The following is a 16,015-nucleotide window of genomic DNA, read 5'->3' as shown; positions in this document are numbered from 1 at the left end:
AGGCTGGAATTACTGTCTCTTTGAAGTGCTTTCTGCTGGGGCATTTACAGGCCGTTTTAATTACCTGCAGCTTGCAAGGGGCCATGCTCTGTCCCAGCCTTTGTTTGTTTGTTCTTTGCAAGGAGGCTGTGCAGAAAGAATACGCTGCCTTCTTTTACAGAGAAAGAAAAGGGGAGAAAAGGAAGTTTGAGGAGCTCTTCGCAAAGCTTCTTCCCCCAGCTTTGGGACACCCCGCCCCCTCGAACAAGCGCAGGAAGAGAGGCCAGACTTGATCTTGGCTCGCCTGGGCTCTCAGCTCCGTGGGTCCCTCTCCTAGGGTTTGCCTGGGATAGTTTTGTTTGTGTGTGTTGATTTTAAGTATTATTAAGTGTATTTTCAAACTTCCCGTCATAGACAAGCAGGGCTGTCAAATAAAGCTTCTCTCACTGCTGACCAAATCAAAGTCAGCTGCGGTTGAGCTGGGATCCTGCTCATATTTTTTCAACTAAATTTGTTTAAGGCATGTGTGTTATTAAATTATTGAGTCTGGACATGGGGGTTGAAATCATTTGCGAAGGTAGAACCCACTTTGAGCTGTCTGAGGTTTTATTTTCCTTGTCTTCATTTTTTATTCGATTCTCTCTCTCTAGAATGAATGAAATATAAATAGCCTTCTTTAGGGTTTCTGTTAAACACGAGTGGGGCATGTCATGTCTGCAGATGAAGATGCTAGCTTACCACAGGAGCCTTGGAAATTTATCCCCTTCTCTGCAGGCTTTTAGAGCAGAAGGAATCTTCATTTATTCATTTAGCCCAAAAATGTACTGAGAAATCGGAAACCTCATACATTGTTGATGGGAATGTAAAATGGTTCAGCTGCCTTGGAAAAGAGTCTGGCGGGTCCTCAAAAGGTTACACATAGAGGTACCAGCAATTCTACTCCTAGGTGTATACCCAGGAGAATTGAAAGCAGATGTCCACAGATAAAACTTGTACATACATGTTCATAGCCAAAGCATAATAATGCTTCAAAAGGTGGAAGCAACCAAAAGTCCATTGACGGATGAGTGGATAAATGAGATGTGGTATATATACGTACAATGGAATAAAAAGGAATGAAGTACTGATACATGCTGCAAAGTGGATGAACCTTGAAAACATTATGCTACGTGAAAGAAGTCTTCTTGTATGATTCCATTTCATGAATGTCAGAAGAGGCAAATGCATTGAGAAGACAGATTAATGGTTGCCAGAGACTGGGGGATAGGAGAATGGGGAATGACTGCTAATAGGTAGGGGGTTTCTTTCTGGGGTGATGGAAATGTTCTGGAATTAGATAATGGTGATGGTTGCACACCTCTGTGAATACACTAAAAACCATCAAAAGGTACACTCTAAAAGGGTGAATTTTATGGTATGTAGATAATCTCAATAAAGCTGTTATTTTAGAAAATGTTTTGAATGCCTACTCTGTACCAGGCACTGTACCAGACTCTGAGGCTACAGCAGATGCCTTCTGCCTTCATGTAGCTTAAAGTCTGGTGGAGATAGTAGCAAAAACCCAATATATACCTGTCAATTGTGGTAAGGAAATGTGCTATAAAGGAAATCAATAGAGTATAATGATGGAGAATAATGCTGATGTAGGACCTACCCAGATGGACTGTAGCTCAAGTGTAGTCTTATTTCCCAGAACCGGGCACACAGTAGGTGCTTAACAGATACTAAACAGCAGTAGGGGGTGAGGCCGTGTGCCTTCCCTGTGGTCATCCTGGTAGGAGGTGATGAAGAGCCTTTGAGACCCAGCCTGCCGTGGGCTCTGGGCGCCGTCATTGGGCTCACCTGTGTTCTTAGTCGTTCCTCTGTTTCTGCTTCTTTCTGATTCGGGTCCTGTGAATCCTGGGTGTGCTCTCAGTGTCTCCTCTCTTGCTGGTTGTTTTCCGGTGCCTTTATGGGGAGGCAGTGAGGGGATGTTATGGGTGGGGTGGGTGTTCTTTCAGGTGGGCAAGTGTGAATGTGGATCTGGAGGTGAGAAGTCTGGAGACTTCCGCCTTCTTCACGGGAAGGTAAGTCACTCAGCCTCATCTACAGAACGGGGACTGTACTCCCTTCTTCCCCAGACATGAGGCAGTTGAGATGATCCTCAGCAAACCCTTTCAGAGTCAGATGTGATATATCAGTGCATTAGCCTTATTATTATAAAACCTTCGTTGACTAGATTTTTTTTTTTTTGCATTTTTCTAGAAGAAAAAAAGAACCAACAAAGAAGTGACTTGGTTCATCTGGTGGGGTTTTGCCTTTTTCCTTTAATAAAATGACAATGACTTTCACAATGTGATTGGATGTCCTTACAGGTTCATCTGTGTATTCTCTTATCTTGTGTTCATAACTGATATTCAGAATGATGGCTCTAAAGCTCAGAATCCTCATAGAAAAGTAGTTCAATTTTCAGTGTGCTAAAGCAGAAAGAACGAGGCAATATACATTAAGAAGATTTTTCAGGAGGGTTTAATTCCACAGGAGCTTTCTTCTTAGGTCCTTAATAAACCACAGTTATTTTCAGTAGTCTCTAAGGATCCAAGGCTGGTCTGTGGGATTTGAAGGTAGCATTTTGGCTGCCTGGCTAAAGTGAGAACATGTCAAAATGTGCCTAGATAACTAGGAGACGATGTTTCCTGCCCACACCCAGGCAAAACAGGAAGATTAAGGAGGAATCTGTAGATTTTTGAAAGGGTTTTCCCAGAAATTGGCTATCTGTGCTGGTTGAAAGCCTCATATGGGCGAGAGAGAGAAAGCAAAAATGCTGTTCCTCTGTAACCATAGTTCAATTCCCTTATAGGGCCTTTTAGGATCTGGAGAGAATATTTTGGATTTATTTTTGTTTCCCTCGGGCTGACATCATCAAGCATGCATCATGGTGCCCTGTTTGTGAGAAGCTATAAATCTTAAGGCATTTTACTCCTTTTCCTCTTCCCTTTTCTAAAAGCACAACTTTTCTGGTTTCTTTAAAAAAAAAAAAAAAAAAAAGAAGAAAGAAACTACAAAAGTGTGTATTGATCCCTTTCCCTCAGATCTTAACTGCCCAGGCTGTAATACCTTGCTTACATCTGCCAGGTTTTTGTGCAGTTTTGCAACATCTCCTTAATCCAGTGAGCATAAATAGAACATTTCAATCATATTTGGCTACCAGGAACTTCGCAGATAAGCACGCTAAGACCTTGTTGAAAGAGACAGTATGAGATTGTGTGTGATAAGATCATCCTATAGCCTGGTGCACAAATGAAAAACTTTTGTTCTTGGTAAAATTTGTTGTTAGAGATATTTCAAATAAATGACTTAGGAGAACTGGGTATTTTAAAACAAAAGGCTGGTGACATGAGAGCCCGAAGCCCAGGCCTCCTGGTACTGGGCAGCCACGGAGATCCTTCTCTGAGCAGTTGCTGCGGGGAGATTAGCATGGCCCTTTGTCATTTTTGACGTTGTATTTTCACACTCTCGGGCAGCCTTATCTGAAAGCACTGTACTTGGTGTGGTTATGGCCGCGGAATGCCATTGTCCTTCCTCATATTTTCCAGACTCAGGACAGCTCCTACCACCCTTCAGTCAGCTCCAGGTTGGCCTCCATCCCAGACCAAGGCAGAATGCACTGCTTTCTTTCTAAGAAACCCAAGGAAGTCTTCTCTTGTGGACAATAGGGACAACTGTTCTTTTTTTAAAATTTATTTTATCGAAGTATAGTTGAGTTACAATGTTGTGTTAATTTCTCCCATACAGCAAAGTGACTCAGTTATACATATATATACATTCGTTTTCATATTCTTTTCCATTATGATGTATCACAGGCTATTGCATATAGTTCCCTGTGCCATACAGTAGGTCCTTGTTGTTTATCCATTCTACATATAATAGTTTGCATCCGCTAATCCCAAACTCCCAATCCTTACCCCCCAAGCCCCCTCCCCCTTGGCAACCACAGGTCCGTTCTCTATGTCTGTAAATCTGTTTCTGTTTTGTAGATAAGTTCATTTGTGTCATATTTTAGATTCCACATGTAAGTGATATCATGTGGTATTTGTTTTTCTCTTTCTGACTTACTTCACTTAGTATGATGATCTCTAAGTCCATCCATGTTGCTGCAAATGGCATTATTTCATTCTTTTTTATGTCTGAGTAGTATACCAGTGTGTGTGTGTGTGTGTGTGTGTGTGTACACACACACACACACACACACATCTTCTTTTTTCTTTTTTTTGCGGTATGCGGGCCTCTCACTGCTGTGGCCTCTCCCGTTGTGGAGCACAGGCTCCGGACACACAGGCTCAGCGGCCATGGCTCACGGGCCCAGCCGCTCCGTGGCATGTGGGATCTTCCCAGACCGGGGCACGAACCTGTGTCCCCTGCACCGGCAGGCAGACTCTCAACCACTGCGCCACCAGGGAAGCCCCACACATCTTCTTTATCCATTCATCAGTTGATGGACATTTAGGTTGTTTTCATATCTTGGCTATTGTGAATAGTGCTGCTATAAACATTGGGGTGCATGTATCTTTTCAAATTATGGTTTTCTCTGGATATATGCCCAGGAGTGGGGTTGCTGGATCATATGGTAATTCTATTTTTAGTTTTCTGAGGAACCTGCATATTGTTCCATAATGGCTGCACCAATTTACATTCCCACTAACAGTGTAGGAGGGTTCCCTTTTCTCCACATCCTCTCCAGCATCTGTTATTTGTAGACTTTTTAATGATGGTCATTCTAACCAGTGTGAGGTAGTACCTCACTGTAGGTTTGATTTGCATTTCTCTAATAATTAGTGATGCTGAGCATCTTTCCATGTGCCTGTTGGCCATCTGTAGGGACAGCTGTTCTCGTACTGGGGTGTGTGTGTGGGAGGGGGTGGTTGTGTGTGTGTGTGTGTGTGTGTGTGTGTGTAGAGGCAGTGGGGGAGTTTTCAGTCTCTACATTTTCTCTCCTTGAATCCCCTTTCATGTTTGTTTGTTCATTCATTCAACAAAGATGCACTGAGTCCCTCCTGTGTTCTGGGCTCGATAACAGAGGCTGAGGGGATGGATCTGGCATGGATTCTTCACGAAGGAGGGTATAGTCTGGCTAGCACAGGCCCCTGTCAACCCCACAGCCTTTCGGTGTCATAAACATGATTGGAAATGACCAAGGAAACCATCTAACTCAATTCTTGCATTGTTGCAAAGCTGCAGGGTGAAATCTAGAGAGGGTAAGTGGTTTGACCAAGGTCATCTGGATGGTTCCTGGCAGAGCTGGGGTGAACACTGAGCCCCCCACCACTAGTCTAGTGTTTCGGTCAGTCAGTATACCACACTTCTCATCTACATTCTTGAGAAAACATGCCTCCTTTGGTATTCTCTCTCCTCCCTTTAAAAGGCTCTGAAACAACCAAATGGCCACCATCTTCCATGGCCCACCACAGGCCTGGATTCCCAGCAGAGGGACACTCGGTGCAGGCCTGCCCCCCATTCAGCAGCCCAGAAGGTGTTATCTAGCACTCTGTTAGTTCTTGGTTGCCTTTTTTAATCTGTTGTTTGAAATCCTTGCCTTTTATTGGTATATTTACTTTATGACATACATAAAGAGCTGTATTGAAAAATAAATTGTGTCATAAAAGCATTCGGTAATGTTTATTAATATTGACTAGTCAGAGAGCAACAAACTCTATTGCTAGAAGGATAATTTGCGGTAATATTAGCTAAGCATTTGCAGCTTGTCAAATGACTGTCTAATCTCAACATTTAAAAAAAGTGGGTAAAAGGATAATTTCCCTTATTTATGCCTCGAGAAAATGAAATGACCCATTTCCTAGCCAATATTAGAACTATTATTTTCTTTTTCTCCCTGGGGGTACCAGATCATCTCTCTGAATCCAGGCAGTCTCAGGGCTGGATTTCAGTGTCAAGTATCCCTTTGTCTTGGGGTTCTTGGTGGCTGCTTCGCTAGCGGTAGCCTCTCATGGGTCTGCTCTGGCTGCCTGCATCTGTGCTGAGGGATTGGGAGGTGGAAATGGAGACTTGGTTCCTGTCCTCTAGGAACTTATAGTTTTGAGGAACTTATAAAGGGCTTAGTCCAGAATCAGGAACTTGATACTCCAAGTAAGTACATAAGGAGAATGGTACTGGGTGTGATTGTTGACTCACGGGGACTGATATATGTCACTCACCGTTGGTGGCATTAAGAGATGCTCCTTGAGAAGGTACCATGTCACCCTTAGAAGGTAGGGAACATTCCCTGAGCATCCCAGATGTCCTGTGGATGACCTGCTCTGGCTTAGGGTGGAGGCCTCTAGTGGAACAGGCTCTGTTCAGAGGATTCCTTTGCCACAAAAAGGCATGTGGAGAAAGTACAGGAGGCTAGACCATGAATGGAAACACCCTGCAGTCTCCCTGGAAGTTGCTTTTGGGGGTAAATCCCTGGTAACCTAATGGCTTTTCATTCGTCTCTTCCTCTTAAAATTCAAGCCCAGAATGGCATTGACTATTTGGCCTTGCTCTTGTTATTCGAATAGAAGGTAAGTGGACATTGAAGGTACATTGTGAACTTAATGGTCTGGGGAAGAAGAGTGGGCCCGTTGCTGAAGTACATAAGCTTTTTCCTCTGTCAGTTCCGTTTCGACTCGGAGAGGTGAGCGAGGCCAGGTGAGGTTCTCTTACCATTGGATTTAAGGGTTATTGACTGCTTTGAAGACAGAGCATTGTCAGAGCCTGTGAAGGGATCCTCCTCATACAGTGCCCACACGGGAGGGAGACACGGTAGCACGTCAGGGCCAGCGGGCAGGTCCTGATCAAGAGCGGGGCGAGAGGTTTGCACGGGGCTGTGTTCCCATGGTAAGTAGAGGGCCTCAGAGAGTACTGATTCCCATGGGGCAGCAGGCTTTTGAGAAAGTAGGATCATTTAGAGCATCGTTGGGAGCTGACTCACAGACTCTCCTGTCTTTTCCTTGTCTGTTCTGAGTGCCCCTAAAAGCACTGTATAGGTCAAGTTGACTGTCACGGGATCAGAAAGCAAAAGATCAAGCATTGGGGTGACTTCTGCATGTGGGGCAGCTCAGACCAAGTAGAGGAGGTGAGTTGGAAGGACCTTCAGAGCTGCTGGAGCTGGAGTGTTGGTGGGGGCAGGGGATAGAGTCACTCAGGGTGAGAACAAAGAACACATTATCTCATAAAGGCCCTTCCTTATAGGATGGCTTCCCCACCGCATCTTTCCTCATGCAGAAGTGGGTAGTTCCTTCCACTCACTTTCCCTTATAACAGATCCTAGTTTTCAGGGCTGGTGTGGTGTGCTCAGCAAAACTCATAGGGCAGGCACTTCCATCTCCCCAGGGGCCCAGCGAAGACGAGCAGCCCTTGGGTTATTGGAACAGAATTCCCTCTCTAGACTTTCATACCTATTGGTGTGTTCTCACTGCCATTTGTCTCCAGGCAGAGAACTTGGGAAGACATGGAACATTGGTGGTGCTGGGCCTTGAACCCCTCTCTCTCAGACAAACAGCGCTGCTGGCCCTTCTAGACTTCTCCCCTTAGTCTTTGGCTGTGTGGGATACAGGAAGGCCTAGCTTCTCCTGCAGGGTGTAGTACAGAGGGCACCCCTTCGGGAACAGCTGTTGTAGTCAGCTGTCCCTGCAGGCTGAGGGTGGGGAGGATGGAGCCTGGCGTGAGTCTCTCCCTGCTGCCACTTTTTCTGCTGTTGTCTTCTAGCGGGCTGGGGAGACGAAGACTTATCCCGAGGGTGAGGTTGGTCTGAAGCTCGGGCTTTATGCGGCTGTGAGGTTGCCATTGGCCTTCCTTGTGTGGACTTCGGGGGCACAGGATGAGGTTGGAGGCTGCCCATGAAGCTCTTGTGCTTGGACTAGTGTTCAGATGAGAGGGGGATGCCTGGACCCCACCTCAGATCGAGGAATTTCTTTAGCAGCATTGAGCAGTCGCTTCTAAACTAGGCCCTATAAATAAAAGGAGAGATAAACACGGCTTCTGCTACTGTATAGTTACAGTCTGAAGCAGATGAATTTTTATGAACTTTCAGCCTCACAGCAGCACGAAAGTGGTTTGAATGGGTGTGTAGCTTGCTAGCTTGGTTTTACTAGTGGGAGTTGTGTGGTTGAGAATCAGTGAGAAGGAATGTGTCCTTCCCTCCAGTTCCTTGTTAAAAGGTTCATATCTGCTGAACTCTGATTTCTCATCATGATTCAGTTCTCTTGAGACAATAGCTAGAAACCCATTAGAGGTTAATGTTTTCTTTGTCTTTTTGGACAAAATTGAGAACGTGTTACCTTCAGGATGAGTTTACCCAGTGGGCCAGGTGTGGTCGTAGTTGGGGAGCACCTGAGCCTGCTCCCCAAGAGTGGGTGGTGGGGCCCTGAAGCCTATGGGGAATGGACGTTCCTCTGAGTCCAGCATGGAGTTGCTTGGGCCATCTAGAACTGGGTTACTTTCAAAACAGTGTTCAACACTATTGCTTCTCAGAGAAGAGAGTGTGAAAACCAAGGCAGCGTATGTAGAAAGGTGCAAAGGTGTCCCCAGCTGTCCTCCTTTCCTGTGTTATCGTGGAGGCCGATGACCTCAGATGACCGTGAGTAGTTTGACCTTGTGAAAAGGCAGGGCCGGCCTGGGAAAATATGAGTGTGTGTGGTAAGGAAGAAGGAGGCGGACGGAATTTCCATTTTCATCAGAACGGGTTGCAGCGGCATAGTGTGGCGGCAGAGGTGGTAAGGGGTGGGGTCCAGGGTGACAGACCCTGAGTTCCTGCAGTTTGTACTTTCACTCTGGAAACCAGTTGCGATTCTGCTTCCACATGGGCCATTCCGCAGCCCGTGCCATAGAAAGTCTGTTGGTGGTCCTTGAATGCGCTCAGATTCTTCTCTGCCATTTCCCTTTGCTTTGACTTAGAAGTCTCTACCTCTTCACATCCATCCCTTGGTGTCTGAACAATAATGACAGGGATGGGTGAACTGGCACTGGGCTCAGTTGAGCTCCAGGCCTGTGAGGTGTTCCCTTTTTCTCTTCTGAACTTGGTGTGCTTTGCCCTGGTCCATCTGCCAGTGAGGCAGGACCTTTGTCCTCAAACTACATGTGGGATCACTTGGATGCCATGCTTGCCTCTGGGAACCCATGCAGGGCACTGAGTTAGTGGGTCAGGTGCAAGGCAGTCTCCTTACCCCAAGGATTGGGCAGGAGAGGACACCCATGTCTCTGAAGGCTGCAAGATGCATGGCAGCAGAATGGTTCCAAAGAAAGGCTGGTCATGAGTTCTGGAAGTTTCTTTCACTGAAAGATCATAGGTGAGTAAAGGAGGGAACTCAGGTCATCTGGATTAGAAGGTTTTAAAATGAGTAGATATCTGAGAATGGGTGTCAGTTTTTTGCTTGGGCTGTCCTAGCCTGACTGCCCTGGTGTCGTGAGACATCACACAGTGGAACGTGGCTCAGAGAGATAATAGTGCCCCTCAGAGGAATTCCTTGGAGGCTGGGTAAAAGGACATGGGTAAGACTTTGGAATAATAAAGTTTTGACACCATGAGAAACCAGAACCTTAGATATCACCCATCACTTTACAGGTGAAAAAATGCAGACAGATCATGATAGCATGATTTGTCTAAGGTCACAAAGCAAGTTAATGGCCAAGTGAGGACAAAAATTCAGGTCTTCTGGCTGCTCAACTGGCATCCTTCCCCGAATCCTGCTCCCTCTGTAGTAGAGGGCAAGAGTGCATCACCTTACACACTACGCCAATCCAGTTGGTCAAGAAAGCCACTGACACCAGTTGCCAGGCACATCCGTTTGCACCAAACCAAACCAAACAAAACAACAGTAGGGTTACCCAGAAAGTATTCATCACGATGAAAGACTTGATCTGAAACCTGCAGGGGGAAGAGATGGGAGTCCAAGAGCCAGGGTGAGGATGCTTATCCTGGTGGTGACTGCTGAAACCTGAAGCCTGGCCACTCCAGTGTCCTTTGGGAAAACAAATCTGAGTGGGTGTTTGTCCTCGTCTTCCTCCTGACAGCCACCCCAGAGGTGGGCACCCCTGGAAGCTAAGAAAGCATTAGTGAAGGGACTTTCCTGGGGGTCCAGTGGTTAAGACTCCACGCTCCCAATGCAGAGGGCCCAGGTTTGATCCCTGGTCAGGGAACTAGATCCTGCGTGCCGCAGCTGAAAGCTCCTGCATGCTGCAGCAAAGATCCCATGTGCTGCAGCGAAGACCCAGCGCAGCCAAGTAAATAAATAAATATATATATATATAAAAAAAAGCATTAGTGAAGAAAAAGATGGAGGTAAATAAGACTGGAACCCACATGCTGCCATCCACCTGACCTGACCATGAACTTGTGTACGAGGGTCACCTGTGGAACCACTTGTGAATAGAGCTTTTGCTGCTCCATGGAACAGCTCTTAGGAAAGCAAACCTTTGTCATGCCCAAGCAAGTGACGGGCCTACTCAGCTACAGTGTGTGCACATGCATGCGTGCACACACCACACAAACATGCCTGGGTACATATTTTAAACCATGCTTTGCCCAGAATGCTATTAGGACATGTCCCAGTGCCCAGCATTGTGAAATATGTTTAGGGTTGAGAATGTTCAGTGAAAATGTTCCGTACCGTTACTATTTCTCAATTGGGATGGATCAGCCTTGGCCGGGGATCAGATAACATGGGGGTGGGGTGCACGACAGTATCATGGATGAGGGTGTGTGTGTGCACTTGTGATTGAGAAATCATTTGTTGTCTTTGGCAAAGGGGTAAAGGGAAAGCAAGCAAACACGACTGGGATTGAGAAAGAGTTCTGTGAAGGGGACTGGGCCTGCTTACTGTCAGAAGCTGCACACGGTGGATCCCATATGCTGTCTTCAAGCCACTAGGCTGGCACCCATCCCCATCCCGGGGCCCACAGGGTATTGACGCACCTCTGGGTTCTTGTGGGATTTGGAAGGTGCTGGCAGTGGGTGGCTTGGTTTAGTTCTGTGATCTGGACAGCAGATCCGGGCACCACTGGCTTGAGTGTATAATCCTCCCCTTCCCCACCTGCATTCATCTAATATCAGTACCGGCAGCCCTCCAGCCTTTGACTGTGGTTCTAACACATCAACATCCTGACTGCACCAGCCTTTGACTGTGGTTCTAACACATCAACATCCTGACTGCACTGGGCTGCTGGCTCTAAGGGTGCCCACCTGCCGGCCCTATTGCCCTCAGCTCCTGCCTCTGGCTGCCACTGCCTGTCCCCTTCCTCAGGGCTGAGGCCCCTGGGGAGGCGGCAGGCAAGGCGCAGAGACAGGGTGGGGTGGATCCTGTATTTGGCAGAGGCATGGACAGGCCTGAGAACAGGAGTGTGGGTGGGAGGAAAGGCAGAGTTCTGGGTCAGATGGGCCCCCTGGCCAGCCCGCGACCCAGACTCTCCCAGCACCTCCCCACTAGCCGCCTGCTTCCCTGCCTCTGACCAGCTCTGTTGCTGGCTCCTGACTGAGTGGCGGGGTCTGGTGGGAAAGGCCCCAGGCTGGGAGTTGGGGTCGGAAGAGGGTTGCAGGCTGGGCCTGTGATCAGGGGTTACCAGGGCCTCTGTCTTCCTGGGGTGGTCATGGGTGCCAGGTTCACCTCACAGAATAAATGAGATAACGTACATGGAAGTTCTTTGGAAAGCCGAAACCGACGACTACCACCTTCTGTTTATAGAGTGATGTTACCTGGTTTCTTCAAACCTTTCTTTCTGCCAGGGCTCATCCTCTGGCCAGACGTAGAGGGAAAACACTTTAACAGCTGGGCCTTTGGGGAAGGTTTTGTGTGTTGGAGAGTGACTGCAGTTTTGAGAACCTCTGGATGCCCCGAGAGAGGAGCATCTTTTGTCCACGAAGACATCAGTTCACTAATAAGCTGCGATGTGCCAGTCACTGTGTGGGTGCTGGGCTGTGAGAGAGAACGGGTACGGGGCAGCCCTCCCGGGTCAGTGGTCTCTTGGGGGAGCCAGGTATATGCACAGTGCAGCACAGTGAGGGCCGTGCTGCGAGTGAAGTAAGCAGAGGCACCTCTGCCTCCACGTATGGTTTGTGCTAGTTTGTGAGGATTATGTCTGTCTAACTGGCCTGGTGCTTCCTCTTTCCTCTCTCCACAATTGAATCTGATTTTTCTTCTTGGTCTATGTGCCAGTGGATGAAGAAGTAGGAAGTGCCCTATTCTTCTAGCCCTTGGACAAGACTGGGAGTAGATGCTTCCTTGGCAGCCTTCCACGGGAAAGGGGGCTTCCGGCTGTCATGGATCCAGGGCTGTGTCTCCGTCAGTGCCCACCTCCAGCTCCCGTGCCCTCCAGCTCCCTTCCTCCTGCTCACCTGCCACAGGCATGGCTGCAAAGCCCCCAGGTAGGGGTGGGCCTGCTTTCTGTCCAGCCAGAGCAGCAGCAACCTGTCTTTTCCTTTCCCCTACAGGAAGCTGCACAGTGGGATGAAGACGTACGGGTGTGAGCTCTGCGGAAAGCGGTTCCTGGATAGTTTGCGACTGAGAATGCACTTACTGGCTCATTCAGGTAGGCGAGGATGCCCTGACTGGCCTGTTGGAGCACGGGCACCCACCTCCTGCCCCCTTCCACCCCCACTCAGAGCATGGATATCCCCACTGCCAGCCGGGCCTTGGTCCACCTCATCCTGTGGATGCTCCCTCCAGGCTCCTGGAGCAAAAAGTCCATCCTGACCATGTGACCGTCTGGATGAACCCATCCTCCTGCTCTCCTGGGCTTCCCGGGGCTTCGTTGGTACCCAGTGCCCTGTGTGATCCACCTTCCAAAGTAGACTGCGGTTTCATTAGCAGAACAGTTGTGGAATTAGGTTCTCTCTGTCTAATGAATCTGACTATTGGGTTCACTAATTATACAGGAGCCTTTAATTAAATAGATATAGAAAGGTTGGAACACAAAGCTAGTTACAGCGTGCTGTCTTTTTGCAAGTTAATTTTATCCAATTCTAGTGGGGTCGACTTGGCGGCTGCTGGTATTTTTGCTCGTGTTTGAGCAAAGCTTCTCTGCCCCATGAGGCGTGGAGAGGGGAAAAGCACTGACATGTAGCATGCCCAGGTGTTCTCGGTGGAGGGAAGGATACAGCAGGTCCAGGGCTGCTGCTTCGAGGCCAAGCCGTCGCCTGGGTTCAGTTGCAGAGGCCACCGCGCTTCCTTGCTGGGGCCAGTGTTCTTTTCCCTCTAATTCCCTTGCCTTTCCACCTTGGAGTCACGTTTTGGGGGAGAAGAGAGGGCTGTCTCCTTACTCGGTCTTGCTGTCTCCCGTCTAGTCCATGGTCAGTGTCTGCTCTTCCTTTCCCATTTTGCCTCCAGCAAGTGGCCCTCCAGGCGGTTGGTGGTTCGAGTGTTTGTGAAACGAGCCTGCTTTGGGGTCGGGCACATCTCCATCTGTGTGACCTCGGGCAGGTCTGTCTTCTGCTCCCCCAGTTTCTGTATCTGTAAAGGGCAGGTGTTGCTAACTCACATCAGTTAGGTAACAGAATATATGATGAAGGCGTCTATAGTACACTCCTTACCATACGGTGGCTGCTTCTGCTTCCACCTCCCTCCCTTGCCCCAGTTCTGAAGTTGTCGTTCGGGAGCGTTCCCATCACCGTACTCCTGTTGAGGACAGTCTCACTGCTTCCATCGCCTTGGTCATGGAAGTGCCATTCGGTAGCTTTGTAAATGCTTCCGCTCGCCACCGCCTCACCGCAGAGCCCCTGTGCCTCTGCGCTGCATGGGGTGCTGTCGCTCTCCCTGGCCTTCACGGCCCTTTGCCCAGTGCCCTAACTCCTCACTTCCCAGTCTTCCCTCTTCCAGATCCAAAGATTGGGCCACACCGGGCCACTGTCTGTCTTGCTGTACCCCGTGTCTTTGTGTTCCCTTTCTCCTCCCCGTGGGGCCTCCCCTCCCCGACACCTGGCCCCTCAGAGCCATCCTCATCCCCCACCTGCCCCACGTTGGCCCGGAGTCCTGGGCCCAGGCACTCCTGCGCTTGGCATCTGCTTGGTACCCGTGCACTCTTTTTAATTTTATAACTTGCACCTCCAATCTTTTTGCTCCCCCTTCACCTTTGCAGGTTGTTCAGGGTTTAGTGGGGGGGTTTCGTGAGCTGTCTGCCCACAGGTCAGCCACCCTCCCCCAGAGCAGAGTGTGTCTCTTCCATTTCATTGGCTCCCTGCTCCAGCCCCCTGTGTGGTCTCTGACTACGTGCCGTTGGACACTTCCACGTGGGTAGTACAGCTTGCGGTTAAAGCTTCCTCACCCTCTCAGTAACTCAGCCTGGTAAGCACCCTTCCTCCTTACTGTTTCCTCGAGTCTAGTGCACTAGCCAGACTCGTGTGCTTGTCGGTGTGCTCTGTGTGTGGACCAGCACAGCTCGCTTTCCGAGCTCTGTGGCTTTGTTCACCCCCTTCCCTCTGCGTGGAATAGCCCATCCCCAGTCTTCCCAGATCTTCCAGGGTCCCTTCCATGGTGCCATCCTCAGCTGTTCCTCACCTCCGGCCAGAAGCAATTGAGCCTTCTCCTGGGGTCCATATTTTTTTATCCAAAGTTGTCTTTGGACCCAATCTTTCTTCTCTGTATTATCGTTATTAATGGAATTGCCTTATCTCCTCCTGCTTGGGAATCAGGGTTAGGAATTTGGGCATCTACCTCCTGACCATGTGACCTTGGGCAAGAAATGTCAACCCTCTGAGCTTCCAAACGGAAGGCTCCCGTTAGACGCTTTGCACTCTGCCCGACACACGATAGGCTCTCAGCAAATGTAACTTCCCTTTCCCTCTGTTCCCCTAATAGACTGGAATAAGCTACTTGGGGACAGGGTCTGTCCCCATTATGTGCAGCACATTACCTGGCACGTTATTGGAGTCTATAGATATTGGTTGAATGGATGACTGCAGCCTGGGAAGCCGGGCAACTCAAGGAAACTCCAGTCTCCCACCGGGTCTCTTCTGCAATAGGAAGTGTTTAGACTGTGTCCCAGGGGTTCACTGGAGGGCATCCAGGAGCCCATTGGCTGAGTGTGAGTTAGCTGAGGTCTCCGTCGTGAAGCCCAACACTTCAGCAGTGTTGGTAGGGCCGGTGGGGTGGCAGAGAGAGGAGGAGCTGCTTACGCACGTTCGGGGGTGCAGCGCCCCCGCTTCTGACAAGATGAGTGACTTTGCACCACCCCATGACCGAGATGCTAGTTCAAGGTCCCACAGTCTTGTATGGGTACCCTGGCAGCTTTGGGAGCTGGGGCCTATTTTCTTAACTTTTCCTGTCTGTCCCTGAAGTCCGTGCAAATGATTTGTCCCTCTGAAATTCACTTGCCACTGCCCTTATAAAAGAGGATTCGGTGATGGGGGAGGTATGATGGGTCACAGCAGGGCCTTAATTCACCCTTGCAGGTAGCTCATAGCCTGCTTCAACTCTGATATTTCTGTGCTCTGTTTTTTCTTTCTCCGGTCCCATATATCTCTCACCCCTGTGCCCAGATGGCTTGAAAATAAAGCAGCAACAAGGGCTTCGTGAGGCTAGATCCCGAATTGTTTGCCCCCCTGTTAAATAGCGAAGGCCCCGAGGCCTCTAGAGAGACCTGACCATGTCAGGGAGGTGGGGTCAGAGGGCTGGGCCGGTGGTGCCAGGTCTTCTCCAGGATTCCAGTAGCAGAAGTTGGGTTTTACCTGTTCCAGTTCCTCCCCCAGTTGCACGATAACAGACCTTTGTGAGGTCTTAGAGGAGCCGTTTGATTAGATGACATGAGATTTTCTTGCTGCTCTGTTTTGAAGACTCCATGCAGGGAGCCAACAGCCAGGATGGCCCCTGAGGGTCTGTAGTGCAGACCCACCTTACACAAGGTCACCAGGGGTTGGAGCAGCAGTGCAGAGCATCTCAGAACAAGAGTTGCTCCACAGCCCTGTGGGGACTGTGTTTTCAAAAGGGGTCAGGCCGTGGTGAAGGGAGTCTGGGCTCTGGGTTGGGGTCAGGGGGCTCCTGGCTTCCCCTAAAGGTTGTCCCTGCCCAGGAGAGGCTCACTCCCGCTGTCT

At 49.0% G+C, this 16,015-nt stretch overlaps 1 protein-coding gene across 2 annotated transcripts in view; it reads left to right on the top strand.

Moving 5' to 3' along the window:
• ZBTB16 (zinc finger and BTB domain containing 16) overlaps positions 1 to 16,015 on the top strand; it is a gene marked incomplete at its 5' end in the record, with an annotated part of 187,250 nt that overhangs the window by 75,494 nt on the left and 95,741 nt on the right. For both annotated transcript variants that reach the window (XM_079708363.1, XM_079708362.1), the window contains one exon: positions 12,422 to 12,519. In XM_079708363.1, the coding sequence (XP_079564489.1) occupies positions 12,422 to 12,519 (98 nt within the window). The remainder of the gene's footprint in view (positions 1 to 12,421; positions 12,520 to 16,015) is intronic.

Source organism: Hyperoodon ampullatus (assembly GCF_949752795.1).
Source record: "Hyperoodon ampullatus genome assembly, chromosome: 7".
Lineage (NCBI taxonomy): Eukaryota > Metazoa > Chordata > Mammalia > Artiodactyla > Ziphiidae > Hyperoodon > Hyperoodon ampullatus.
Note: the sequence above shows the minus strand (reverse complement) of the source record. Positions and strands in the feature narration are given on the sequence as shown.